Source organism: Osmia lignaria, chromosome 3 (assembly GCF_051020975.1).
Source record: "Osmia lignaria lignaria isolate PbOS001 chromosome 3, iyOsmLign1, whole genome shotgun sequence".
NCBI classification, from domain to species: domain Eukaryota; kingdom Metazoa; phylum Arthropoda; class Insecta; order Hymenoptera; family Megachilidae; genus Osmia; species Osmia lignaria.
This window is the reverse complement of record NC_135034.1, coordinates 4,601,406-4,628,540: the sequence shown is the minus strand read 5'-3', so window position 1 is coordinate 4,628,540 and position 27,135 is coordinate 4,601,406. Positions and strand designations below refer to the sequence as shown.

Below are 27,135 nucleotides of genomic sequence, written 5' to 3'. Positions count from 1 at the left end.
AATTCGTGGTAGGAGAAAAGTGGATTGCGAGGAAACGATGATCAGAATTTTCATTTCTATCGCTTCGCTTTCAAATTGGACTAAAGGAAACGGTGTATCAAAGAAATGGAGACGTTATTAAAAATTACTATGAAACAGGAGGGAAAGAAACACGATCGAATCAAGGCTCGATGATAATATAAAGAGGATAAGAAAAGAAAATAAAGGAAAATAATGAATATACAGAAGGACGATCAAAAGGCCGGCTGTCACGCATGCTGACAGCTGCATGGAAATCAGACGAAGCATTTTTTGGTTGTTTTGTTAAGCTCCAGACCCGTCGGTCGCATCCCATCCTTCCGTTATCTTCCCGGCAACGTAGAATTTGAAGAGTCGAGTTGGCGCGGACCTTGTCCCATTTGTTAAAGAATTGCCTCGCTCGTTTCAATCCAGAGCGATTGAATATAAAACTCGATATACTCGTACACTCGCGACTCTTCGAATCGATCGTCACGAGAACGCAGAGCGTTTCCCATCGATTACAGCAATCGAGACTCTTTTCTGAACACACACCTGCTGGCTTTTCGAAGTTTAGTCGAATAGAGCGATTCAGTTTTTAATCCTGTGATTTTGCTCGAGCTTGTATTTCACTGAGCCTCGGTTAGTTAGACGATTTCAAACGATAGATTGAACAAGTAGAAGTATGCAAGTACACGAAATCAAAACCGTGTACAGTGGATGATCAAATTGTCATCGTCGATTTTAACTGCAATAGAAATAGTATAGAGTAACGTTTTTATAGAAAAGAAAAAAGCTACGAATAATAATTATATTTTAAATTTAAAAAATAAAAATAATATGAAATTAGAATTGTGCCTCTCTCCATGGTCCGCCGTTCGAGGGTTAAGAAATGCATTATATTATACTTCTTACTCTTTTAGAAAGAAGGTCAATCACTGTATATGCTACTCTATATCTGATTAAAAATACTTGATCAACCACTATAATTTGATCAACCACTGTAATTCTCTATAGTACAGCCTGACTCCCTTGCCAAGGAAAGTGACTTTCGCGTATCGTATCTTTCCTATCCGTTCCCATTGCGAATGTTATCATACGAATGTTTGCTTTCAACCACCACCACGATATCACTCAACGTTTAATTAATCATTGCCTTCCTCTCACTAATCGTATTCGACACATTCGAGACGCACTGCTGCCACTCGTTGACGATGCCGCCCTGTAACAACTCCCAACCGACGAAACTCGAAGTGCCGTTTAAATTGAAATTGAAAAGAATCTTTCTCTTTGCCTATTTTTTTTTTTTTTTTTTCTAATATCGAGAAGCACTTTGCACTTTCGTCGAGTACATTTCGTGTCTGCTGTTTAGAATTCAAATCTCTGCATCGTCGTGTCGTCGAGCCAACGATCCGACACAGTAGCCCTGGCCCCCGTAAAGAAAGAGAAAAAGAAAATGGATAAAAGGTACTTTTTTATTTGAAATATAGAATTGAATTGGAAGAAGGATCATTGGCTGGACGATGCTCGACCGAGGGGCTTGGTAAGAAGAATCGCTCGAAAACGCTGTCGGAGGAGGGGGCATAGCATTTGACCGGAAATACTGATGTCTGTTGCAGAAATGTTACCAAGTCCCCGGTTCGGTGTTCGTACGGAACACGGCACACCGGAGATTTGAAAGTAGCTACTACTACTACTTCTACTACTACTACTACACCTCTGTTTCTCCCGCAAGTGAACGAAGTTGTTACCAGCCGGGTAACGAGCAAACGAAAACGGAACCGAACCGAACCGAACGAAACACAGACCCGTTTCTATCTTCTAAATGGCAACCACTAATGATCTGTTCGTACGACTTGCAGCTCCACGGTGGCTCATCCCTCGGAACTGCCACCCTCCCCGCACCAATGGGAATAAAGATAAAGAAATCACGCAAGAGATATTAAAAGAGATGATCTTCACGAAGAAAGGAAAGAACGCACCGACTACGAGAAGATTGCGTTCGCATCGCGCGAAGACAACTATCGATGCATGTGGGTACCGCGACAACCTGGAAGACCTAAGGACGGGCAAGAGAGAACAGAGTATATATATAAATAATGTACAGAAGGAAGAGAAAGGGAGAGAGGGATAAAACGAAATGAAAGACGTAGGGAAGGATACTCGCGGAGAAGAGCCAAGAGAGACAATAGACTGCCGAGCAATTGAAGCCTCAATTTTCGACTAGCCGATATATATATATATACATAGACGTATATGTATATAGATATCTATAAATATAGATTATACATAACACTGCTGTAAACGTAAAGGAAGAATACGAACGAGAAGCCGTCAGAAGGTGGCGACAAAGAAGATGAAGAAACAAGGGTGGATGAGATAACCGTATCGGTTTCGAGGGATACGAGCTTGCGCGTAGCTCGGCAAGGAGAAGAAGACGAGAAGCTGAGGAGGAATTACGTGTACGCGTTAGCTTATAAGCGAGGGTCGAATAGACGGGCCAGTCTTCTTTTTTTTTATATATATATATATATATATATATTTTCTTTCCTTTCCTTTTAGATTTTTACTATCTAAACGATCTATCTCTCTGTATACGTGTACACACATACACGCGCGACATGCGGCACATTTCTAATCGAAGAAAGGCGGCGTCGGGGGTCAATCTTTTTCCTCGTCCTCTCTAGCCGTTGCTTCTTTCCTCGACGAAGATCGACCGTGTAAAACGACCCCGAAGCGAATCCTCCGTCGACGAACCGTTCCGTCAGAGCACACGGTGCTCCGGTTTACCTTGTAACTACCGAAGCGGAACGACGCTTCCCGCGCCAGAGAAAGCGTCCGAGATCTCACTTTTGTTGTCGCGTAAGGACCTTTGTTAAGGAAACAGTCGTCCATCGTCGACGGAGGATCGAGTAGAGAAATCTCACGCTTTTCGAAGTCTCGCGATCACTCGAAGAGGAGGTAATTAGGGTGAGAATTAGGGAAAGTGGATAAAGCCGAAAGACGAGGCATCCTAGCTAGGTCGCGTCACCGTTTCGAGGTCAACAGTTTCTGAACTGTAATTCGAATTAGTTGTAAGAAATCGGGCCGAAAAGGAAGAAGCAATCGGTGGAGGAAGGAGAACGAACAATTGTAAACGCGTCGCTAACGGGCGTTTATTTTTTATCTGTCGAGCTAAGTCTCAGCCTGCGGGACGATCTCGATAATTAGACACATTGAGGATCGGTGAATTTTTAGTCGTTTCGTGGCGTCGCTAACGAGAGCCTTAAATGATTCGCGCAAATGATACTCTCGTCAATGGGGAGCATTTTTCTTTCTCTAATCTAGAGAAACGATCTTCGATCGGAAGAGATAATACTAGGAATCGCGTGGATTTCTAGGAGCCTCATGATACACGATTTATTCCAATAAATACAATGCACTGCCGACGAATCGTGGCGAGCGCGACGGTATCGTGAACAGGAGAGGATCCATCGTTCGAATCGTCCGGAGTCGTCGTCTTTTTCACGTAGATAGGTACTATTTTTTTTTTTTCTTAGTTTAATTTCGAAAGCTACGTATGTGTGTAAGCGCTTCCGTACGAGATCTCGCCTTGATTTCACATGTTTTTTTTTAACAATCGAATCGGCCTCCGCGGTGTCTGAATTACGGATTAATCGTTCCGCTTGCGAGAATTCGAATCGTTCTTCGATCACGCAGTTTGTTGCTCGTTCAACAAAACGTCATCGAGAATTTTGTTAACGGGGTGTATAGATTGAATTTCTAATTCAGACGCGTCTCGAGGTCGGGCAAAAGGCGCACGATACCCGTAATTACGTTCTGAGTGTGATTTTAGTTTAAGAGACTCTTAGGTAGCCAGTAGATTTTCACGAGGAAATATCGTAGGAACTTAGCGATTTTTAAGCAACGCGTAGCATTTCGACGACGCTCGTTTCGTTCTGTAGAGAACGACAAAAGGATAAAGCAACGCATGTGTTCTCTTTTTTACGCAGACTCAACTGATTTCTACTACGATCTAATCAACAAGAATTCACACACACACACACATACACTACACACATGTATATTGTAATCGTTTTAAGTACTTGTAGAGAGATTGAGTATATCGGGATGAAAGGGGAACGATACCATCGCGACAAGCGACACGAAAAAAGACAGACTTTTCGAACGATCAATTCCTGATCGCCGGTGTATTTAATCGAGGACTTTGGAAAAGTTGACAGAAAAATAATTGCAGAACGATGATCGTCTTTGAAATAAAATTGTCTAATTTCGCGTGGAGAGGACACTGATTTTAGCTCTCTGCATCGACGTACTTTTACAAATAGTTCATTGTTACAGCGGCCATCGGTAATTGACGTGTAATTCAAATTAGAAATGAAAATTTCGTATCGGAATAATTATTCGGAATAATCGGAAAAATTATTTTATTTACACGTTGGATGTCAATCACCGATGACCCATATAGCAATGAACCTATTAACACGCGTTTGCGATCATAAATTAGTTGGTTTAAACTAACCGTGTTGATGTAATCTTTCGCTAAACATCGAATCGTTGCGACGCGGTACCCCCTCTCTTCTTTTTGTAATTAATAACGACACGATCCATAATCGGGTAGCTGAGCGCTTCTCTCGTCATTTGTAAATAGATCTCATCGCGATCACCGTGTACATACGCTAAGTAGCTCATGAACTGAATCACCGCTGCAATTAGCAACTGTAAAAAAGCGCGATCCATAAACACGAAATTTTCTTAGTGTCTAATTACGTCCGACTAAATTAATCCTCTGTCGTTCTACCAAGAAAGTATATCTAGGCTTCTTTTTATTCGACAAAACCGGCGTTGTTAGGGACGATGAAAATTTCAATAAACAATTCTCCACCGACACTTTCGACGAACCGGAACGCGTTCCTCTTCGACTTTCTCTTTTATAGAATTTTAATCTTCAACAAATTCGTCGAACTGTACAAACGTTCTTCTTTTTTTTCTTCTTCTTTTAATGTAATTTTAAAAAATCTCTTCTCTTCCTGTTTTATCAAAGACTCGTCGATATACATATTTTTAAGTCTCGATTCTAAGCTCTTTTATCACTTAACATCTTTTTTTTATTCAACTTCGTCGAAAGTTGTTCTCGCGTCAAACTTGGCGATTAATCGATTGAAAGAAAAAAAGAAAAGGAGAGATTTATCTGTCCACCTTTCGCGAGCGATAAGTCTTGTAAGAGGAACGCTGTGATCTTTCGTCGAAAGTTGTTCGCAACGATTCGATTCGCGGTTTAATTAGTCACACCGAATGAACGGCACGGAAAACGAAGGAAAAAAGAAATAATTGAACGAAGTGAAGAGGAAAGCTAGCGTTACGAGATGAATGAATGAGATGAAGAGTGTACGAATGGGTGGAATTAATGTTTCCTATTAAACGAAAAAACGAAAAGATAATATCTAGATGATTACTTAACGGCGAGATGTGTAAATAACGTAGCTCACTGTAGCTGGTCAGTTGGGCATTTAAATAATACCACGAAACAAACAAATAAAAAAATAAAAAATAAAAAAAAAGACACGCAAGTACACAAAAAAAAAAAGAAAGAAAGAAGAAGATGAAGAAGCAAAAAGGGAAAATACTTTGCACCCTTGCGTTGTATAATGTACACAACATTTTTCTTTGTTTGTTTTATCGAAGTGCGTCGATTGTTTTCTTTCGACATTCAGAAAAAATGATACTTGGAGGCTAGGTGATAATTGATAAGTCGTAAGGTAAACTACGTAAAAATTAGATAACGTGTAATTAAGCGACAAGATTTGAAAACTCCACGTATACTACACACACTAGCAAATATTGCCTTCATTATGGAAAAGTGGCTGGCACCGTGATGCACCAAACAATAATGTTGCTACGGATAAAAGAAGAAGATTAAAAAAAAGAAAAAGTAAAGAAAAAACGATTGAAAACGATGGTTCTCTTGTCTCCGATATGGCACATCACTTATCGTCACCTTCGTACTCTCACTTCCTCCACCCTTCTTCTTTCTTTTCCGCGTCCTTTCAGTTTCATCGAAACGTTTCTTTCAGGTTTTAACCCCCTTCGACATTATCGAATATCGGTTCGCTTTATCGATCATTTTCGTATTTGCTCGGAGAGACAGACTGATATTGATTAACCCTCAAACGACGGACCATGGAGAGAACCCCGATTCCACTTTAACTTCGTATTTCATATTATTATTATTTTCTTAAATTTTACACTGTTTTCTCTAGAAATTATTCTTCCAACGTATGAAGCTCTTTCGTTTAAAAATTATATTTTACCATAGGTTTTATAAGTCTGGGTCTCGATTGACCCAGACTCTGCTATTCAAGGTTTAATGTCGTAGATGAATATTCAAATAAATTTGTCTCTCGAGAGTAAATTGATGTTGATATACCACAGATAGGAAACAAAAGGCTAGTCTGTCTCTCTGTAATCCCTATTTTGTTTAATTTATTATTTATACATGCACATACGTACACGTACACATACACGTATATCAACGCATAGAGATCCGGGGCCAAGCGACGAGGCAAGAGGGGCGCGAATATTTGCGTCCTTTGATCGAAGCCAAGCACCTTTCCAGCAGTTTCGTGTATATATAATCGAAACGAAGGTGGGACGGAAACGAGAAGGGACATGAATTCTGTCGAAAAATTTATTCGTAATCGTAGCGTGGTCGACGACCTGTCGTTAGTAACTAAGAGGCCTTAATATATTGCGTTTACGATAAAAACACACATACACACGTACGAGTCGATTCGAGTGTAAGCGTAACACACACGTAGAATAAATAAGAACACGAGAAATTGATATAGTACACAGCACGATTTATGAAATGAATATCTAAATTTTAGGGAACTTCCGGATCTCGCAACGATTGTCAATGCTGAGATTCTGGAAAAATGATTTTAACCGCGACACCTCGTTCCATTCTGCGTCGATCGACGAGAGAAAAATTTATTACAAATCGAGTTCTAACTATAAAAATAGTAAGAACGATATACAAATGAAAGCACAGTGATCGAGACGCGTAGGTGTTGCAATTGTTCCGTCACTGGATGACAAATTGTGATTTGTTCTCGAGAACGTTTTGTCGACAGGATAATTAATTAAAAGGACACAGGAAAAGCTATTTTGAATTTTTCAATTGTAACTTGATAGAATAGACTTTTCATCAAAAATCAATGATCAACGTAGAATTTGACGAGGCGACTCGTTCTTGTACAAAGATACGTTGTTTTATTTCTTTTAATTTTCAAGAGTAGATAGGTACGACTCACGAATAGAACAAGAGAGGAAGGTCAATATCATTCGCACGTGCCACGTTTACAGCGTATCCCATTCTAAAAAGGACTCTACCGATCGTAGTTCTTCCCTGGAAATACAATTATTCGCATCAGCACTGCCAGTTTAGCATCGTCAACGAAGAAATCGTCATCGACCACGTTTGGCTTAGTTTTCGCGTTCGATCGATAGAAATAGTTCCATTTTCACGAAAAATCGTCCCCGAAATTTTTCATTTCGAAGAGAAAAACATCCTCTGTCAATTTCATCATAGCGATAAGGTTAGAAAATTTATTTCACATCTATGATTCTTTTTTTACATTGTAGCTAAGTGGCATAAAAGATACTTCGTCACGTGCGTGTAATATCTGTATAAAAAAAAAAAGAAAAAAGAAAATTACGAAAGGTAACTCTACGTAAGTGTAAATATTAGCGTGTAACCTGAAGAATTCGCGTACCTTGAAAGTAGTCTGAAGCCTTTTCACGATTAGAGAATAAAACGATGTGTAAAATGAGGAGACTCGATTATTTAGCAAATCGAGATAAGAGAAAAGTATATAATCAGGCACAAGAAAGACAAAAGATCTCGATCGTGTTGTTGTACATAGATAGAGTAAACATAGAGCACTCGGTTAAGGTATATCTTTAAGGTTCCAAGGTTTTAATCGTGCAGGTGTGTACTTAAAATTACGGTTCAAACGGGCGGACACACGTATTTTCTAGGATTAAGAAATCGCCCTGGGGTCGACACGATGTTTCTCACCCCTTTCGTGCGCCTTCGAAACTCTAGTTTTCTTTTTTCCTCTCGCTAATCTTCCATTCTCGAGCTAGCTTGTAAGAGACAAAACACAGGACACACACACACACACACACACACACTCTATACCACGAAACTCTTTCGAGAACCTTGGCACGAAACGGTTCGTTTTTACTCTCTCTCTTCAACATCGTACGTATGTGTAAAAATAAGAAAAAAAAAGTGGAAAAGTTGAAAAAAATAGCTGGTATTTAGGTACTAGGCTCAACGATCCGGCACTTATCGATTTAAATAGAGGATTTAGCAGCTGTTCGAATGCATCGCGCGAGGATATATTTTTTTGTAATCCAAAATATCGTTGCGGCATGGTTTTACTCGCAGAACTCGAAAAGAAGATACACTTTTCGATCTCGAACAACTCTCGAATTCTTCTTGAACTGCGTGCACTCGTATCTTCGAAATGACGGTATTCGCGAGTGCAAGCAATGAATTTGATGAAACACAAGTACGAGTGCTCGATCGTTGATCGATTTATTGATCGTCTATTTAATGTTCTGCGTGTCTCCCTTGTTCTTGGTGTCTTGTACTTGTAAATAAATCTGCTGACTTAGCCTATCGGAGTCCTCGTGTTTTAACGATAACGAATAACATTTCTCTGTGATAGATTTTTCAATAAATCCACGAGTTTCAATTTTCCACTTGTAAACCTTTCGAGCTTCGTTCGTGAACGTGGGTTAATCGCGAGACAAAATGAAACGAAACAAATTTCATACATTGAAAATTAATACTCAAAGGATAGTATACAAATTTAGAAAATAGAAATAATGAATTTTCTTTTGTAATTGTATACATTATTTACGCGAGGACTGCTCGAGCGCGGTTCCGAGGCGGAATAAGCGGAAGTGCGTGGAACTGCGCTCGAAAGGCGAAACTTAACCTCTTCGTGGACTCGTGCGTTTCATTAACCCTTAATTAAAGCTGCCGATCAGCATCGCGTCTGTGTATATATAGTGAATCTTCAACGGATACGTGTATGTACGTAAAGAAATTTCATAAAGTCGTTTCTACTATCGAGTATTCAGAGGCAAACGAGCATCGTCGATCCCTGTGCACTTTCATTCGAGTTCGAACCACTATAAATTCACGGCCAAAGTAATGTTTAGAGATGCTCGTCTGCCTTTTAAACACACACGTGAACACACCATCGATACTTGTACCTTTCTAATGTGTGCTGAAACATACGGGGTGCGAGTTGAATAATTGCAACCTTTTTTCTCTATCTTCGAGACACTGAAATAATGCAAATTTTTGTGGTCATTTGAAATAAGAAACGCGAATTGTTAGTTTGGAAAATCTAAAAAATATTTATTCGTTAATCCTTGGACCGTGTAACGTATACATACATGACATCATTTTGCATAAAATGAATTTTTATTCGTGTCTACAATTCACTCCGTATGCAAAGCAGAAAACCGTAAAATTTTCTCTTCCTTTTCTCAATAACATCGCGGAACTTTCTCGTCGGTCGTTTCGTGGAAATTCGCGAAACTTGGCCAGAAAATCGTCGATCCTTCCGCTGGTACTTGTATTTAATTAAAAATTGTAATATATTAGCGTCTTTGCAAGAATAGAGAATCGAGGATTATATAACAATATTCGTAGATAAGATAGGGAAACGAAGTAGAGAGGCTGATCTACGCCGTGTAATTTTTGTATTTTCGACGATCGTGGTCCCCGACCTGTACCATTTACCATAAATTGTAATTGTAAACAAGTACAATTTTGCTCGTAACGCAGCGTTATTATTACAGTTAGTAGAGTACAGTGATAAGAATTAGGTACTCGTTTTGTAATATAATGAAATAATACCATCGCGTGGATGGTTAACTAATCGTTGCGAGGAATACGACCGATTTTCTGGCGAAAGAAATTCAATTGAAACGAAGAAAAAAAAGGAGGCAGAATATTTTCTAGAAAATAATTTTCCGACTATCGAAATTTCGACTATCGGAGTCGCTCGATTTTCATCGATTTTTCCACGATCGATCGACGATCAAGTTCTCTTATTTCTTCTTTGATATTATTCTAGAAAACACGTGATAAAACTCAAGGCCGTCGTAAGAAAGGCAATGTGTACTCAATGTAAATAGGAGAGAGATTGTAAAGAAGATGATTATCTAAAGTAATTATTGCGTGTCTACGAATGCCTATCTGTTTAATCTACGTAACGAGAAGGAAGCAGCTAATTGCTGATCAACTATTAACTAAATAACTAAACGGCAGTTTATTCTATCTGTGTGTGTCGGTTTCGATTGGACATAGGTTTTGTATCACTCTTTTTCTCCGTGTATGATGTGTAGCCAGGGGTTCGATTTCGGGGGATGCGAGGGACACTCGAATTCTCTTAAAAATTTCTTTCAAAAATCGTTCGAGTTTCAACACAAAGCTATCGAAAATTTATTATAAATTTACTTTAGAATGTTAAAATCTTCGATTTTAGGTTATGATGTCCAACCATGTTGGTCACGTATTAATACAAATTTGTTGTATCTTTTTTTAATGAACCATTGACGGGTGAAAAATGAAAATCTTGTCCAGTTTCCATCGAAATCGATCCCATGAATTGTAGATTCAATCGTGTCTTTCACAACTAAGTAGTGTTTGTAAATTGATTATCCGATAGACGGTGTCACGTTTCTTCGAAACTAGCTGATAACATTAACGTTAAGTACCGTGAAAGGAGAAAGAATATAAATCACGGTGTATCGATTCTTAAGAAATTGGTGAAAAACGAATTCGATGTGTACGCTATCGATCTTGATCGCTGTCGATATGTTTCAAGATTTATCGTGCACATGTCGTAGATGTGTTTACACGCCGGTTGCTGGAGACCAGTTTTGAAAACTAAACGAGAAGAAAATAAATCTCTTGAAAAGAGGGACAACGAAAAAGAAAAGCTATTACGAGTGTAAATTGTTGGCTGACTCATTCTTCGATCCGAAAGTTAATTAATTATAAAATATTGCTTCGAAATGTTGGGATGTTCAATTTTAGATCCATAGATGAATTCTTGGGGGCCATTGTTTCCTTTAAGTACCATTTTGTCGAACTGACTTAAAAATTCGATAAAATAATAGAAAATTAAATAAATTGAAGCATGCTTAGTTGAACGAATTTCATGTCTTACATTTTGCACTCGAAATTAGATGATTTAGTTGCAATGAAATTAAATGATATAAAAGTTCCTTAGGAGAACGAACAAAATTGGTCTTGAGCCCTTGTTTTATCTGCTAGCCGTAAAAACTTTGTAAATTGTAATCGCGTCGATTTTTCCCGGCGAAGAAGCGATCGATCGATCGATCGATACTTCTCGATAATATGCACATTTATCGTCGTAGAGTGGAAGTTCACGGATGATCGTAGTCGATTCCAGCCTTTCTAATTTCCAGCGTCGACAAGTTTCGATGAGAACAAGAAAATAATCAAATATCTCGGGAAACTATGAATCAAAAAGCGACACGTGCACACGAGTAAAGAAACGAAGGAACACATAAACGTTTTTACACATACACAGAGACACGTATGCACTGTAAAAGACAGACGAGACGATTAAACTTTCACGTTAATTTTCCATCGAGCGACAAATGTACGATTTTTTGCCTCGTGTAAATTAAGTTTGTAAGATTCTCCGATTGGTAGCGTAAGGAACAATCGAACACCAGCGAGAAAATAAATATTCCTGCAAAAGAAAATTTATGTACATGTAGTTTGATTCATTGAACAATTTTATGTGAAAACGCTTGGTTCGTATTTTGCTGAAAAATTGGCGAAATATTTTATTCGATCTCTCGCTGGGTTCGCGTGAAATATACGAGCCTCTTTTCAGAATTCGAAAGTTTAATCGAAAGTATTTGGAAATCGTTCGAAATTTTGGGACGATCGATAGAGCGTACGCGAACGTGGCAAATGAACAATGAATACTAAAAACAACAACAAGCACAGAAAATAAAAACAAAAAACCAGAGTATTGAAGACTGGCAATCAAAACTAACGTAGGCAGATATAAAGCGCAGATTTATTCTAATGTTTGGTGCGGTCGTGAGAGAACTTGTTTCAAAATATAAATTTACGAAATTCGATTTAAATAAAAAAACTTTGCGAAAAAAGACCGAAAAAGTGAATCAATAAAAATTGTAACATTCGTATGTTCCGATGACGATCGTACTAAACGGGATAAGATGTGCAAGAAAACTAAATGCAAATTCTATGCAACACTCCTTCGAAAAGAAATACATAGATCGTACAGTTTTGCGAGTAAAATGCGCGTCTAATGTAACGCTAGTGAGTAGATAGGTAGGTACCTGCATTTCATGAAATTTAACATGCTTGAATAGCTCCTCAATAAATCGTTATACATGTTTTGATAAATCGTTGTTACTTCATTCATCCTTCGATCCTCAGGACTGTTGTAAGGAGTTAATATAAGTACAAGTGACGCTCTTTGCATACCGATATTATTGCATCCGGGGTGTCAGGGATCCCGAAGCACCGGTGACACTCGGTATACCGACATTATCGCATCCGGGGTGTTAGGGACCCCGAAGCACCGGTGACACTCGGTATACCGACATATGGCAATCGGGGTGTCAGGGTCACCGATGCATCGGTGGCGCTCTCTGTATACCGACCAGATATCATCTTGGGGTGTCAGAGACCCCGAAGCACTGGTGAGTCTCTCTGTATATCGACATGATTAGATTTGATTTTCCCTCCTTTGAGGGTGGCATAATCTAGGTGCTAACGGCTCCTTTTTGCCCGACGCATTGCGCGCCTTTTTACAACATTACTCTTCTGTTAAACGCATTACATTAAACGTCTTATTTACGCTTTACTGTTATTTCTATTCCCCATTGCCATTTTTGATACTTTTATTTCTCGCTCGCTTGTGTTCCCCCTTTTAGTCGCCTCTTACCACAGGCAGGGGTTACCGTGGCCGTATTCTAAGCTCCCCAAGCCACAGGGAGACATACTGACATATCATCATGGGGTGTCTGGGACCCCCTAGATTACGAGTCCTCGAAAACAAAGGCGATAAGTTGTTTTGTAATTAAATAATAACTCAGTTGCTTCAGTGACTCTTGGATCTGTAGTCACTGGTTGCTTTTTTAAAATGATTTATTTACCAGGGCGCATGAAGTGAATACAAATTTGTTAAACAATTATGTTAATAATTTTTCGGTCTTGTTCTTATTTTGACTCATTTCTAATAAAATAGAATCAAAGGGAATCGAAATTGTGCCTTTCGGTTGTCATCGCGATAAAAGAGGGACTGGTAAAACAGGCAATGTTATAATACCGACTGTGCTCTACGCATGCAGCCTTAATCTCATCTGGGGGTGGTTAGTACCCCACAATCATGACTCCTCGGGAACAGGTCATGTCCTGTCGTTTTATATCTACAGTCAGGGGAAACAAAAAAGTACCGCTACATACTTCAAGTAGTAAAATTCCCGCCAATAATTAACGTTGTTCAGTGACTACAGTTAGATTTGTAGTCACTGACGACTGTGATCAGAAGGGTTCAAAAAATACATGTTATAAGTGAGCTAAGGATAATAGAAATGGTTCGACGAAAATCTGATTCCAGGTTAGTTAACTGTCAATTTCATGGTTAAGTTTTAATGCTATGTTTAACAAGTTAATATATGAAATGTTTTCAATGATAAATCATATAATATAGTAGTTACACTTTGTTTTAGGGGATCAAAAATTGTTGGTTAAAAAATATCAAATCTTATAGTTTTCGACCTGAAACAGTGGTTTAAAAAATACGATTACGGAAAAATGTACGTATTAACATATTTTTACAGGTTGTAATGATACCATACATGGTTTGGGTAGGTTAGGCTTATATTAAATTTTCCGTTCACGTTAATACAAAATAATTTTTGTACATGTGTTTTTAAATAAATTAAACGAATAAATTTAGAGTATGGGTAGAAACAATATGGCGTCGTACTAACGTATCCAACTCCACTAAATATGTAAATTTTTACACAATTGTATTTTTTAAACTATTAGTTTCCTAAACTTTTGGAGCACCTAAACATTGGTTCTTCAAAACGAAATTTTGCCGCTGTTATATTTAATACTAATAAAAGAATGCTTTTGATTTCTTTGTTCTAACATCGTGATTTTGAATTACATGCAGTAGTGTATCATGTCATCTTTTATTGGGGTCACTGATATATACAATATAATTAGTATGTGAAATATTTATATAATTTAATGTAAAAATAACTAAAATAGTATTATTTTTTTAGACGGGGACCACCTAGTCAAACATCTAGTGTAAGTGTAATCATTTATGAATGATAACAATTGCTGTTATCGTGTGGTATACGCGAATAATATCGAATGTAATATTATTTTATTTTATTTTATTTGAAATGAATTTTAACGGTTTAAGTCATATTTCATTGCTAATGCCTTTTCATTTCTTAGACCCACACTTTAGTACATAAACCTAAACGTTCACGAGTTTTGCGAGAAATTAAATATTTAAGGAGGACTGTACATTTAGTGATACCAAAACTTCCTTTCGCTCGTTTAATTAGATCAATTATGTTTGATTTATTTCCAAGACTAGATATTAGAAGGTAATGTTCTTAATTATTGATTACTACAATTACCATTTCTAAACATTGTATAAACTTTTTCTTTTATGTTTAGAATACAATCAAGTGCAATTCAAGCATTACATGAATCAGCAGAAGCTTATATTGTTCAGTTCTTTGAAGATTGTGTGCTAGTGTCACGCCATGCAAAGCGTGTTACACTCATGATTAATGATGTGATTTTGTTAAGACGACTTAGGGGAAGGGATGATATTATAAACAGATAATTTAATTTTGTACAGTGCATAGCAAATTTGCAATATATAGTTCATAATTTAGTATTAATGACATGCATTGTGTTATAATCTGACTGCCATGGACTCTGTCCTATTGATGTACAAGATTGTAATTATTAATTATATTTTTATGTAAAAGAGTAATGTCGAAAAAAGGTGGAAAACTGTAAATGACATAATAGAATTAATAAATGTTATATCCTTGTACATTTTATTGAATAAAACTTTATATCGAAAGAAAGTATGTAAAATCTTTAACACGTTAAGCCAATAATGTTTTACTGAATAAAATTTATTTTATGGGAAACATTCAAACTGTTGATAAAATTATTATGTTTACTTTACGAAACTTTGGTAAAATATACATTTCTTGATTCTTAGGTAGGATCTTAGAATATTACAATGTCGAAGCTTCGTAAGGTTCACTTCGTACGGATTTGTTCGAACTTGCTATATACGTAAAGATAACAGTTAAAACATTTATTAAACAATAAAATGGCGTAACTAATCGTTACAATTCTTATTATTTCATAGGGGTTAGCTGCCTTCACTCACGGTATACGTCGTAAGTGGAACATTACTTTATGATAATCCTTAAAAAAAACCGACTAAAAAATAGTATTACAAATAACAATGCTACCTACCTACATATTTATATACCTATATAATACAATTGAATAAGGAAATATAAAAGACACCTGAAAAAGCAGGCTAACTCCTTCGAATTCGTGTATATTTTGGAACAGTATGTCGTATTTCCTAATCCTGAATTTCTAAGAAGACACTTTGTTATAGGCACAGCATTAGTCACACTTTTATGCTGCCTGTCATTGTACAGAAGAGAAATTACGATAACACGTAATTTTTCCATGGCGATGCTTTAGTTCTCTGCGTGTTCTTCAAATATCATGTATACCCATCGTCTGGCAGAAATTTGATTTCAAGGGGAACCAGAAAATAAAAAAATGAAAATACCATTTATCAAAGCGAATTTGTACACACTGAGAATAATTGTCGCAGTAATACAGTAGAAAAATTGTTTGAACGACAATCGAGTATACACGATACTCGATCAGAACATTACAATTAACTGGAATCATCGCTGTCCGATCGACAATGTATCGATGCGCTTAAATTAACATTGTAAAATTAAATAACAAGTCTTTGTATCACCGTAACCAACAAACTAACAATATTTACTTTCGCATGAAAGACCGTACCTTGTTCACGCATTTGTCCATAAAGTTTTTCTTTCTTTTCGGCTCGGCTCCGGTTGGCAAAGAGAGCAACGAGCCTTGTTCTTTCGATTTAGGTTTAAACTCATTGGACGAAATGCTTTCGTCGGAATCTAGCCCCGCGCCACAGCTTCTTGTTTTGAGCAGTGTTGATTTATCGTTTCCCGTTACCATCAGCAATTTTTCTTTCAACTCTATATTACTATCACAAGGATCAACGTTCTCCGAGCTCGTCTGAGAATCCTCCTCCTTTCTATCATCCAGGTTCGAGTAAACACTCGACGGGTATCCATCTTTTGATGGTCGTGTCGGTGAACCTTGCTCTTCAGAAGTTGAAGATGCTTCTTCTTTTTGTACAATATTAACCGTCTCTAATTTTGGTTCTACAGCTGGTGCTTTTACTCGCTGTCTAGGAACTGGTACTGGATTTTCATTTTTGTTAATCTTAACAATCGATTCTGTATCTCTCTGTCGCGATTGCACTTGAACAAGACTATCGTCACCTACTATTTTCCTATCAGAAAGCCTGTCCAAAGCTTCCTGAGATTCCTTAACATCGGTTTCATCACTTTCGTTGCTTTGCTTAGGCAACTCTTCAGTCTTCATGTCTGGTACTATACCATCTTCGTCCAGTAGGCCGTCCAAGCTTCTGGACCTTGGTCTCGTTGGCGTTTCCGTTTCTCTAACCGGTGAGACCGACTTCTTTTCCTCTCGATCCAGCAGTTCCAACGAACGAGATCTAGCTGATGGGGAAGGAGGATGCCGAGGAGGTCTTCGTGGCACTGGACTTCCTCCAAGGTGCGTGTGGGTGAACTTCAATCGCGGAGACGTAGGCGGTAAACCCATTAACCAACGGGACGGACTCGATGATTTTCTAAGCCTGTAATTTTTTTAATGAAACATTTAGAATCACTTATTTATAGATACATCTATTTTGCACAGACACATACAGCAATCATGCAGTTTTCGTTTTTCAGGTTGGACACGATTAGACCTGTGACGATTGTGCTGGGAAAGAATAAATTAGGAGATAGAAATATGGAAGGGAAGAAAAATACGTCCAGGATCTCCTAGTGCATTCACAACTAAGGCCAGGGTTTGTGCCTTAAACACGAGGGTGGATACAGTTAACACGGAGAGTGTATACACGAGGAACCGATATATTTTGAAACAGCCTGTATAATCGAATAGATAAGCTAATTTCTTTTCATTTAATAGTACCCATGCGCATATTCTGAAGCTATTCGAACATAGACTCATAATGTATGGTAAGAAATCGATGCGATAAAATTATTAACATTTGAAATTGACTCTAAACTCACGATTTCGTACCATACAATAATAACACCGATCCAAGCAAACAACATGGAAAACGATTTACGATAAAGGACACTGATAACTGACACCAATTTAACACGAATAATAAAACTGAATCTCATCGACTGACCTAGTCATGATCGATTGTCTTTAGCGTGATTGTTAATCCTGGCTGCATGAAAACAAAAATATTGTGTTAAACGTTGAACCGAAAATTTTAGTATATGTAGATGTTCATTAGTTAATCGAGTATGTTGATTATCTTCGCTGGTTAACTAATGATTACCTGCTCAGTATGGCTGTGGGCGGGCCCTCTAGTCAATCTCGCCCACCTGTTGAATCTTTGTCGCTACCCCTGCTCTCGTTACTGTGCATACGTTGGTAATTCGGTGGTTGTCGAATGGTCGTGTTACCCGGTGTATTAGGTTGTGTCACGTCTTTGGTTGCGATACTCCTTGGAATATCCGACCTGACTGGTATTTCACCTCGCATAAACCTGTAAATTAGATTTTTTTTTTCATAATACATCATCTAGCTTCGTGCACTCTACTCTGTTAAGACTTTGCCCTGAACTCTGAGTGGAAAACTTATTATCTAGTGAGAATTTCTATGTTCACCTTTCAAGCTTGTCTACGCACGCATCCTGGTAGTCGTGAATCCACCGTACACCGTTAAAGTGACAAACTGCTCGCATGTCTTCGGGAAGTTCTTCGGGCTCTGGCCACTGGAAGTTGTCTATGATGGGAATTATATTACACTGTGACTGTAGAGCTGCTACGATCTCCTGGAAATACCATAAAACATCATAGAAAATGATTCCTCAGAATGAGCAGAGAAAAATGATAGCACAACACCTACCCTATGAACCCAGTCTTTACATTCAGTGTCCTGTATACACCTTTCCAAAGCCTTGGGCGTTAGCACAAGGAGGAAGTGTTTCGCTTGTCTAATGCTCTGCAACAGATTATTATCGAATTTGCCAGCCTCTAGCCTCTCGACGTCGATGAACACAGAGAAACCGCGCAACTGCAAATGGACTTTCAGTAAACTGGCCAACTGTGATCCATTCGATCTTCTATAACTAACGAACACGTCCAACGATTTGTCAGGTGATTCGTCCTCGCACGAACCCAACTGATTGTGCTGCATATTTTTAATGGCGTCCAGTATTCTTAACCGATGAATACTGTTCGCGATCCCGCACTCGGCCTGAAGTTGATCTTCCGACAGATTTCTGATCGAGTCCTTGTCAACGCCAGCGTTGAGCATACTGTACGTGTAAATCGAGAACTCTTGACCGATAGACTGGAGGAAACTGTTCAGGTTTCCTGTATCCCGACTACTGTAATCAGCCATCTTCTTCAAGTTCTGTAATTCTCTGGTGAACCGTCTCCTTCTGATTCCATTTGTAAGTCCAATATCTTCCTTGAGATTCTCCTCGGTCAGTTGTAACAAGAGATCACCGTCCACCCTACTCTCCACGAAGTTGTGCGCGCACTCAGCGAAGCCAATTTGTTTCACCCACTCCCTGACATCCTCCGTGGACCAGAGAGGAACCTGTTGACTAAGTTTGTGAGGTATCTCCTCGCCGATCAGTCGCAGTGCTTGAGCTGCGTATTTGGAGGCGACGGCGTTAGGGCAACTGGCTACTTTTTTCAGAGGTTCGATGGCCCCGATCGCGCGGAATATCTCTGTGTTACCCTGTTGCTTCTTGATGCCCGCTTCCATGCAAAAGTGGAAGGCGGCCAGGTTCCTGGCTTCCTCTCTCTTCGAGCTCAACACCGGTACCAACCTCTCTAGCCAGTTCTTACTCTGGCCATGAGCGTGCGCCAGATTGGACTTGGCGAACTCGTAAGGATTGTGCGAGGTGACGAACGGCTCGACCAGGTCCAAGGTGCCCGACTTCAGCACCGCGGCTTCTATTTCTTTGTTGGCTACCAGTACCGCGATCGCCAGACATGCATAGTACTTGATGTTATCGTCGTTGTGAAAAGCCAGAGGGAACAACCACATAGGTACCTTCCTTTTGATCATCGCCTCTTGGTTCTCTGCACCACCGTACAGGGACAGGTTCGCCAAAGCACCAGCGCAGTGTCTCAACGTTTCGATGTCGTTCTTTCTACATTCGAAGAGTACAGCGTCCAAACCGCCCAGCCTGATCACGTCGCTGCAGGTGCCTTCGCTGTGCTTAAACAAATGTTCCAGGATACCGGTGCCTACCCTGGAATGATCCACCGAGTTCGCGTTCTTCGTACAGACACAAGCGACGTTCACCACCTTCTCCAAACCGTGTTCTACCACGTGCGCCCTGTTCTCGGTGGTCAGACATTGTTCGAGCAATCTGGCCGAGGAGAATTGTAATTCCTGATCGCTGGCCACGCAGTTCGACATGAGGAGATCGAGGCCACCTCTCGTTCTCAAGGTATTGCACAAGGTGTAACCTAATTCATGGCCGTGAGTAGGCACTGCCCAAGCCTTCCTGATGATCTCGTTCACTCGGTTCAAAAGCAACGGAGCTTTCCCGTTTTTCCCATCGTTCGCCTTCAAACGTTCGACAAAACTGTCGAGGAAGTTGGAGTATTTCGTGATGGCTCGATCGACGTCCTGCGGATTCGATTTCGAACATAGAAGATCCAGATCGTCCAGGGGTAAAGATAGAAGTTCATCCTCGGCTGGCCTCATGCCGTTCATCAATTGATTCACCGCACTTGCCGCACTGATCATCGACGACTTCGAGGCAACTCCGTTTGAAGCAATCGTGATACTCGACTGCGAGCTGGTACTCAACATGTGTTTCTCCTGGTTGAAGATACCGGTCGAGGTGACCGTTTGTCTTTGCTGTTGCGCCGCCACGGCTTTCTGTAATTGGAGAATAAACAATTTAGCAAATCTTAATAGAGCAATTCATTTTCCCATGAATTTTTATCGGGAAGAGACAAGGTTGAAAAATTTGCAGTATAGATTATTCGAGGAACATTTAAAAATGTTTTCGCGAACTACGAACGTTCTACAAATAAATATTCCGATATAACCATCTCCGATCTATTTTTAAAATTCCATCGAAAAGCGTAGACAAGGAATCGTGGCGGCGCGTGTAAAGAGGAAAATTTGAAGGAACAATCGGTCGCGATATAAATCCGCTTCGAAAGCTGGTGGACATTAAGGGTGATCAATCTTGGAAAGAGGAATTCTAGGTTGGCGCCAAGGCTCGCGGCATGCCGGATAGAATTATCTCGCGTCTATGTCACGTCCGGTATCTTCATTATTTCTGTATCACTACGTAACGCGTTAAATATGATTTGCATTGCCTCGTCGAACGAAACCAAAAACGGTTGATACGCATGAATATTCCATCTCTGATGTCTGTTCGCTAATTGATGGAGTCTACATCGGTCGACGTGTAACAGGTGTGAAAAAAAGATGAAAAGAAAAGCGTGCACAGTTCATCGAGATGACATTTCAAAGCATTCGCAGGAAGACGCGATAAAAAATCGGGTACCATTCTCGAATCGAGACTCCACTTTCGCATCATCAACCTTCTTGGTTGTACTGTTTGCTGTTCGCGAAGAAAGACTGAACGCTGCCGGCAATCTGGTCGACGTTTAAATCCGTGGATCCCACTTTTCGCTTATACAAATTCGTTTCTCCTGTTCGTATACAAATGCGATGGTCGTGGGTGTGCCAAAGCACCGCAAACGCACGAGATCTCGTATCGAGGTGGGAGCAGATTTTTACGCTTCGCACGAGTATATTGGTACACAGCCAACACGAACGAATTTCAACCCTTTCTATCGTGTCTTCCCGGCGCAGGTGATATTTATTAACGTAAACTAGGCAGAGGTCAGGGCAGGGAATGTTAGCGATGGCAATGGTAATCTCTTTCGGGACTGAAGGGTTAATGACGATCTTCCAGTCTTCTCTAAGGGACAAATTGTTGCGACCTGTTCCTCTCACCTTTTCCGAACTGAAGGAATCACTCTGCAGCTTCATCGTGGATGCTGCCATGTTATTGCTCTCTTGGTGCGATAGATCGCCAGCTTTCAAGCTTCTCTGTTCCTGAAATTCAGAAAAATATAAACGTGTAATGCCTTTCACAATAGTTTCAGTCACTTTCACTACCTTCATCAGAAATGTCACACAACACCGCAACAATCCTCGCGATAGATAAGATACACAAGCGACTCTTAAATTATGATTAATTCGTGGTAAACACTTCGTGTTTCTTTCCGAAACAGGTGTTCAAGACGGGAGAAATGCCGAAGAGGAGACGTTCGAAGACTTTCCGCGACAGAGTTCCATAACAGTCTGGCCTGTCGAAAGCTCATCGGTCTCGGCTCGACCTTTCCTCTTCAGCTTCTGACGTATTTCTCTAAATATAATCCGAGCGTGTCGTCACGAGCGGCATTTTGTTCTCCCTGTCGTCGCGAGATGATATCCGCCTCCTCTTTGCCTCCTTGCCTCTTTGCCACCTTGCAATAAACACGCTTACTCTCCCACCGCATCGTTTCGCTCGGTCCCCACGTGGCGAACCGCTCGCTCCGAGCGGACTTTACACGCGCGGATAATTGCGTTACTATCGCGCCGACTAACTATACCGGTGCCTCGCGTGGAAACGCGATTCGTTGCTTTCTTCTTCCTTTTGTTTATTTAAAAATCGACGAGGAACAGAGGAAAATTTCGAATCGCGTATTTCGTTTCTTTAATTATTCGTTCTTCGACGCGTGCTCCGTTACCGATAAACAAATTCCCGAAATTTGAATCTATTCGTCCCTATCGACATTTCTACGATCGTTTGCGTCAATAGTAAAAATAAAATTCGTTCAAGATTTCTGATTTATACTTTCGTACCTATACGTTCCTCCCTAAAAATTCTCCCTAAAAAACAATCCCTGCATTCTCTCATCTCGAATAAGTTTTTGTTTATTAAACTCCAGTATGTTATCTTGTTTGTTCCTCGAATCGAAGAACATGGAAAAACAAGACTCTTAAAAGAGAGAGAGAGATTTCATTGAAAATATCCTACCATCCTTCGCGAATGTTTGCTATATTAGAGGGAAACAAATTCCTTCGGCTCACAACACTCACCGCGCGCGGTCGTTCGAACACCTTTCGATGCATCACGCTGCGATGCACTGGCCACGGTGCACTCATGCTGGAAACGCATACCACCGCCTGCTGCGCGAAACAACAGTTTTCAGTCGTCGTCCGATGACGAACGTCGAGAAAATAATTGAGAAATCTTCGAGATTTAACGATCCAGCTCGTACGACACTCGAGCCGGATAAGATAAGCCCACGATAAGGAAAATGAATTTCGTAGCAACGGAGGGAAACAGCGTTGTAGCAGCGGCAAGTGAACGCGATAAACGATCGATCTTGAGAGACATGGGACGACTAAGTAACTCGTTCGAAAGGCAATCCACAAGTGGCGCACAGGTTTAATTTTGTTCCGGACACCTAACATTAACGCTGCAACCGGGAGGGAGGGCCGCGTGACGCGGATTTTTCGCCGGGTTTCCATCACCGGTGTTTCTATTTTCCGCGACTAGAAATAGCGGTCGCATCATTCGCACCGTTCCACGGATTCTTGCTGACTTTCGAATAGCTCCACGCTCATCGTTACGTAATTTCGTATCAATTTCCTTAATTAAGTTGCTTTGCATATATGCTTAAAGATTGATGAAAATTCGATTTTCTAAGCCTGTCTTACCTACGGTCTCCTAGGAAAGAAGAAACGATAATTTTCCACTGTGTTTACGTATTACTCCATCGACATTGTAACAGAAGGTAACAGTCACTTTTTAACCCAGTAATCTCGCGTGCCAATAACAACATACAACGTCTTTTGTTAACGAGATAGCTCATTAACGTTGTCATCTCGACAGATGTGCGTATAAATAATTCGCATGGCCAAACAATGAGCCCGAGAACATGTGGCACTTTCATTACGCGCAATAAACAGAAATATTCTCTTTCGTATCGCGAAAAATAAAAGATACACTATCAATTGTTCCTTTAATCAGCTTGATAAAAATTATATTTCAATGCGACAATGCTGAACTGCCACGAAGAGCTCGTAAAAAAAAAAAATTGTTTCATAATTTATCAGCTATAAAAGCGATAACGTTATCGATACCTTTAACGTTTTCAAACAGAACCCGTTCTTAATTGAACAAATAATACGTTAATTATAAAACGACTCCAATCACTGCAGAGTTTAAATACTTTAAATTGTAATCGAAAGTTGCACAGTTACTGAGAAATTCACCCTGGAACGCTGATTTCTCCAGTTTCGTGAAATTACTCGTAATACCCTGAAGGCCTTGAACGTGTCCTTAAAAATGTTGGGAAGTAGCTGGCATTCTACCCGAGCATCTTTCGCGGTCGAGTACTATTTCGGTTTCAGACGGATATCGATGACATTTTCATCGAGTTGGCAAACGTTTCTTGAAGATCTAACCGAAATTTAGGGGCTGATCTCACTGTCATCGCTAAATGAATGAATCCGTGTTATTTACCATTACGAAGAAGAAATAAAACTATGTTTTCAATATTTTTTGTTCAATAAGTTTTCTTTTTTTTCTACTTATTTCATATTCTGTGTAAAAAGGGTTTCACCCGTTTAGAAGTTAAACAAATAAAATAAATATGATTTTCGAAATTTTTCATTCTACCAGTAATTAAAAAGTTTTCTTTTCAACCTTCTGACACAGTTCGCACGAACTGATATCGATCAGTTCTCGTTTCCAACGAATTAATAATTGATAAAGAGCGATCGATACCGGTGATCATAGCTACTCGAGCAAGTCCAAGTGTTGCATAAACTGCAACATAAACTGCATTGAAATTAAAACATCATGGCGCGTAGAGCAATCTTTCAATTAACACGATCCTCGTAGCGGACTTTCGTTCGGTTCCTCTGTAATTTAGCGATCCTGAGCACGCCCTCTAATTACTAATTACACGTTCCACTCGCTCGATCCACTTGCCGAAGAGGAGAAGTTCACGCGTGCGATTATCCTCCTCTTGTCGGCGAGAAGAGTTACCCTTGGAATCTTTCAATTACTCGGTATTAGAAAATTCTTCACTCGAGAATTTTACCATCATTGCTTCTGGGAGTTTCGATGAAAGTTAAGAAAGTGAATTGAATTTTTTTCGCTATAACGGTAAGAAAAATCGCAGCCCAATTTGAAATCATACATTTCACTCCACTGATAAAAGAAAGCACGGCAACCAACAGACGATCGATTCCCATCAACAATATTGTTACATCACTCGATAATAGGAAACGGATATGGAGCACTTTGTACCGTACCATTTTCGACGTCTCGTTCGCCATGATTTTCCGTCGTTCGACACCACTCTTCGGCTTTAAAACTGGGAAAAAACCCCGTGCGAAATTGGACAGTTGCTGCCCCATCAACGTGCGCGAACCGTCGACTAACAGCGCCAACAACCGACTGTTTTGCCCTCGAGGGGAATATCGATCGATCGTCGGGGGTGGTTTGTTGGCTGGTACACCCCCGTGAGTCAGACAACCCCTTAGATACGGCAGCGAGCCGGTATTCTTAACACTAAACGTACCGATATTTAATATACACCTATTTGTACCGCAACCGATCAAATGGTAAATGACGCTAGGTTACAAGTCTTTATTGCATTTAACAAATAAAAATATAAATAAATGATGTGAAATTAATTGTACCCGAAAAATAGGACGAAATTCAGATGGTTATAACTTTGAGAAAAATGGTCGAATCGATATCGCGGAAAGATCATTTCAAGCTGTGAAATCTCTATTTTCAGATCCTCTTTTAAGATTTTAGCTATCTTGAATTTTATAAATGTTACAGTGATATAAGTAGCACTTCGAAAATGTTTAAAAATTTTATTCAACTTTGTAACATGGCACTAACAAAATTTTTTTAGCAATTTGCATTTGTACCAGTCGAAAGCGACTACCTTCCTATGTAAAATCAATAGTTTTTGGTTGCTGTACGATTTTTTTTGGCTGAGTTATTTAATTTTGAGGTTTCACAGCTTCAGATGATCTTTCTCAAAGTTATAACCATCTGAATTTCGTCCTATTTTTCGGGTTCGTAGAGGTGATCCCTTAATTGTTTCGCGGAGTGTATTTAATAGAAAAAGTCATCAAGTGAAATGTGAAAAAGCGATAATCAAAAGTTTGCAATCGGTCATTTGACCGGTCTATGGTACGTTTAGTGTTAATACTATTTACTTAACAACGACATCGTGAATATCAAGAGATCGAAGGATTCGTTTGAAACGATTAGTACAATATCAAAACCACATGCGAAGACACGTGCAACGCATGATTCATCCGACTGCAACTGTACGCAACGATCTTGAAACGAAGTTTGCCAACGTCTGTGAATCTTCTACATAGAGCACGATTTTTGGCAATGATCGCCGCCCAATTACCGATCGAACACGTGCCGAATAATCGGCTTGCGAGAAATTGCGTAACGTTCAACGATGCTTGAATTTATTGGAGCACGTGATTTCAAGAATCCTTTCCTCCTTCACAAATCACACGCTTCGGAAAGTACAAGACTTTGAAGTTTCTAATCAGCCTCGTTTTAATTTCTAGTTTGCAGCATAAAGTCGAGGATAGATCGTAGATAAAGAAAAATCCGCAGTAGTTTAGCGTGGGTCAAGGCTCGCGATTTCAACACGCGATTTCCAACGAGTTCGTGAGAGAACGGTGGAGGAGGTTCCACGAAAGCCAGGGAAATCCGTTGACCTTTCGCAGGAGTACGCAAACGAAGGGTAGACACGCGAATATTCCATTAGAGGCCACGAATGGCCTTCCCCAGCAGTGATGAATTGTACGGCCCTGTTTATTCGACGCAGCTACTACTATATTTGTTTCAATCAGACTTGCAAATGATTCAAAATACGGGGTCATCTCGAACCCTTAGCACGCGGGAGAGGAGGGAATAAAAGAGCAAGAGAAGAAGTCAGGTAATCATTGGCAGGTGGAGAAGAAACAGAGAACAACATTGTACGACGTAGTTATTGGCTCGAATTCAAAAATTTCCTCGGTGAGTCAAAAGCTACGTACACCGATGGAAAAACGGCTAAATTTAGCTCGTCTGACGTCGTAAAATAGGCGAGTTACCATTCGGAAAACGCGAACCGTTGTTCGCGTAATCAAACCATCTGATTTCTTTTTTGTGTAATCGAAACATCATATTTATCTATGAAAAGATTCTTGAACCTATTCAGTCAACATCGATTAATTGTTACTCATTATCGATAAATTCAATAACTTATCAGTGAACAGTGGATAAGAGACGAATCATCGTATCGATACAATAGAAAATGAAATTCTAAAAAAAAAAAACATTTTTATCATCTGAGAATCAGATTCGAGTGTTGTTATTTTTAAGCGAGGTAAAAACGACCATCTATAGTAAGGTATTTATTTAAACTTTCCATTAGCTAGGCCATTATTTTCAATTATTCGAAGATACTAAATTCGATGCACAGTGAACGTTGACTGATCTCCGACCGAATGGTAAACCTTTCAGTTTCCCGGGAAAGCGAAGACAGCGAGATCGAAGAAGCGATGTTTAT

At 39.6% G+C, this 27,135-nt stretch overlaps 3 protein-coding genes across 25 annotated transcripts in view; 2 read left to right on the top strand and 1 right to left on the bottom strand.

Moving 5' to 3' along the window:
- Positions 1–5,598, top strand: part of nmo (serine/threonine-protein kinase nemo) — a 107,778-nt gene extending 102,180 nt beyond the window's left edge. For 3 of the 8 annotated variants that reach the window (XR_004581589.2, XR_004581588.2, XM_034326134.2), the window contains one exon: positions 1,860–5,598. Coding sequence is in view for 4 of the 8 variants with exons in the window: in XM_034326134.2 (XP_034182025.1) it covers positions 1,860–1,914 (55 nt within the window). In the remaining 4 variants the exon portion in view is untranslated. Of the gene's footprint in view, positions 1–1,487 lie in introns of all 8 variants that reach the window. The other 5 variants (XM_034326132.2, XM_034326135.2, XM_034326133.2 and 2 more) reach the window with 4 other exon arrangements.
- A 7,731-nt stretch (positions 5,599–13,329) lies between these two features.
- LOC117605152 (histone H3.3-like type 1) lies at positions 13,330–16,976 on the top strand. Of its 5 annotated transcripts, XM_076693069.1 has the most exons (5): positions 13,330–13,718; positions 13,831–13,917; positions 14,395–14,490; positions 14,576–14,730; positions 14,804–16,976. In XM_076693069.1, exons 3-5 carry the CDS (start codon positions 14,443–14,445, stop codon positions 14,973–14,975), a joined length of 375 nt encoding a protein of 124 aa, XP_076549184.1. In that variant the 5' UTR covers positions 13,330–13,718; positions 13,831–13,917; positions 14,395–14,442; the 3' UTR covers positions 14,976–16,976. The 5 variants fall into 5 exon arrangements, with proteins under 5 accessions (XP_076549184.1, XP_076549186.1, XP_034182028.1 ...); XM_076693071.1 differs by lacking the exon at positions 13,831–13,917 and having other exon boundaries at positions 13,331–13,718; XM_034326137.2 differs by lacking the exon at positions 13,831–13,917 and having other exon boundaries at positions 13,350–13,718; positions 14,395–14,422.
- Sarm (sterile alpha and armadillo motif) overlaps positions 16,960–27,135 on the bottom strand; it is a 63,735-nt gene continuing 53,559 nt past the window's right edge. For 10 of the 12 annotated variants that reach the window (XM_034326120.2, XM_034326122.2, XM_034326118.2 and 7 more), the window contains 5 exons: positions 21,491–21,592; positions 18,395–20,395; positions 18,154–18,320; positions 17,823–18,032; positions 16,960–17,099 (listed from right to left, as the gene is read on the bottom strand). In XM_034326120.2, the coding sequence (XP_034182011.1) occupies positions 17,855–18,032; positions 18,154–18,320; positions 18,395–20,395; positions 21,491–21,592 (2,448 nt within the window). In that variant the 3' untranslated portion in view covers positions 16,960–17,099; positions 17,823–17,854. Of the gene's footprint in view, positions 17,100–17,666; positions 17,709–17,822; positions 18,033–18,153; positions 18,321–18,394; positions 20,396–21,490; positions 21,593–22,621; positions 23,187–27,135 lie in introns of those variants that run through there. The other 2 variants (XM_034326128.2, XR_013063861.1) reach the window with 2 other exon arrangements.

What these genes read in the sequence shown, in the direction of transcription:
- LOC117605152 (XM_034326137.2), top strand. Translation starts at nt 13,693, where the DNA reads ATGGTTCGACGAAAATCTGATTCCAG. An exon ending in CACCTAGTCAAACATCTAGT is followed by an intron (nt 14,423 to 14,575) that starts GTAAGTGTAATC and finishes TTCATTTCTTAG; the next exon opens with ACCCACACTTTAGTACATAA. An exon ending in CCAAGACTAGATATTAGAAG is followed by an intron (nt 14,731 to 14,803) that starts GTAATGTTCTTA and finishes TTTTATGTTTAG; the next exon opens with AATACAATCAAGTGCAATTC.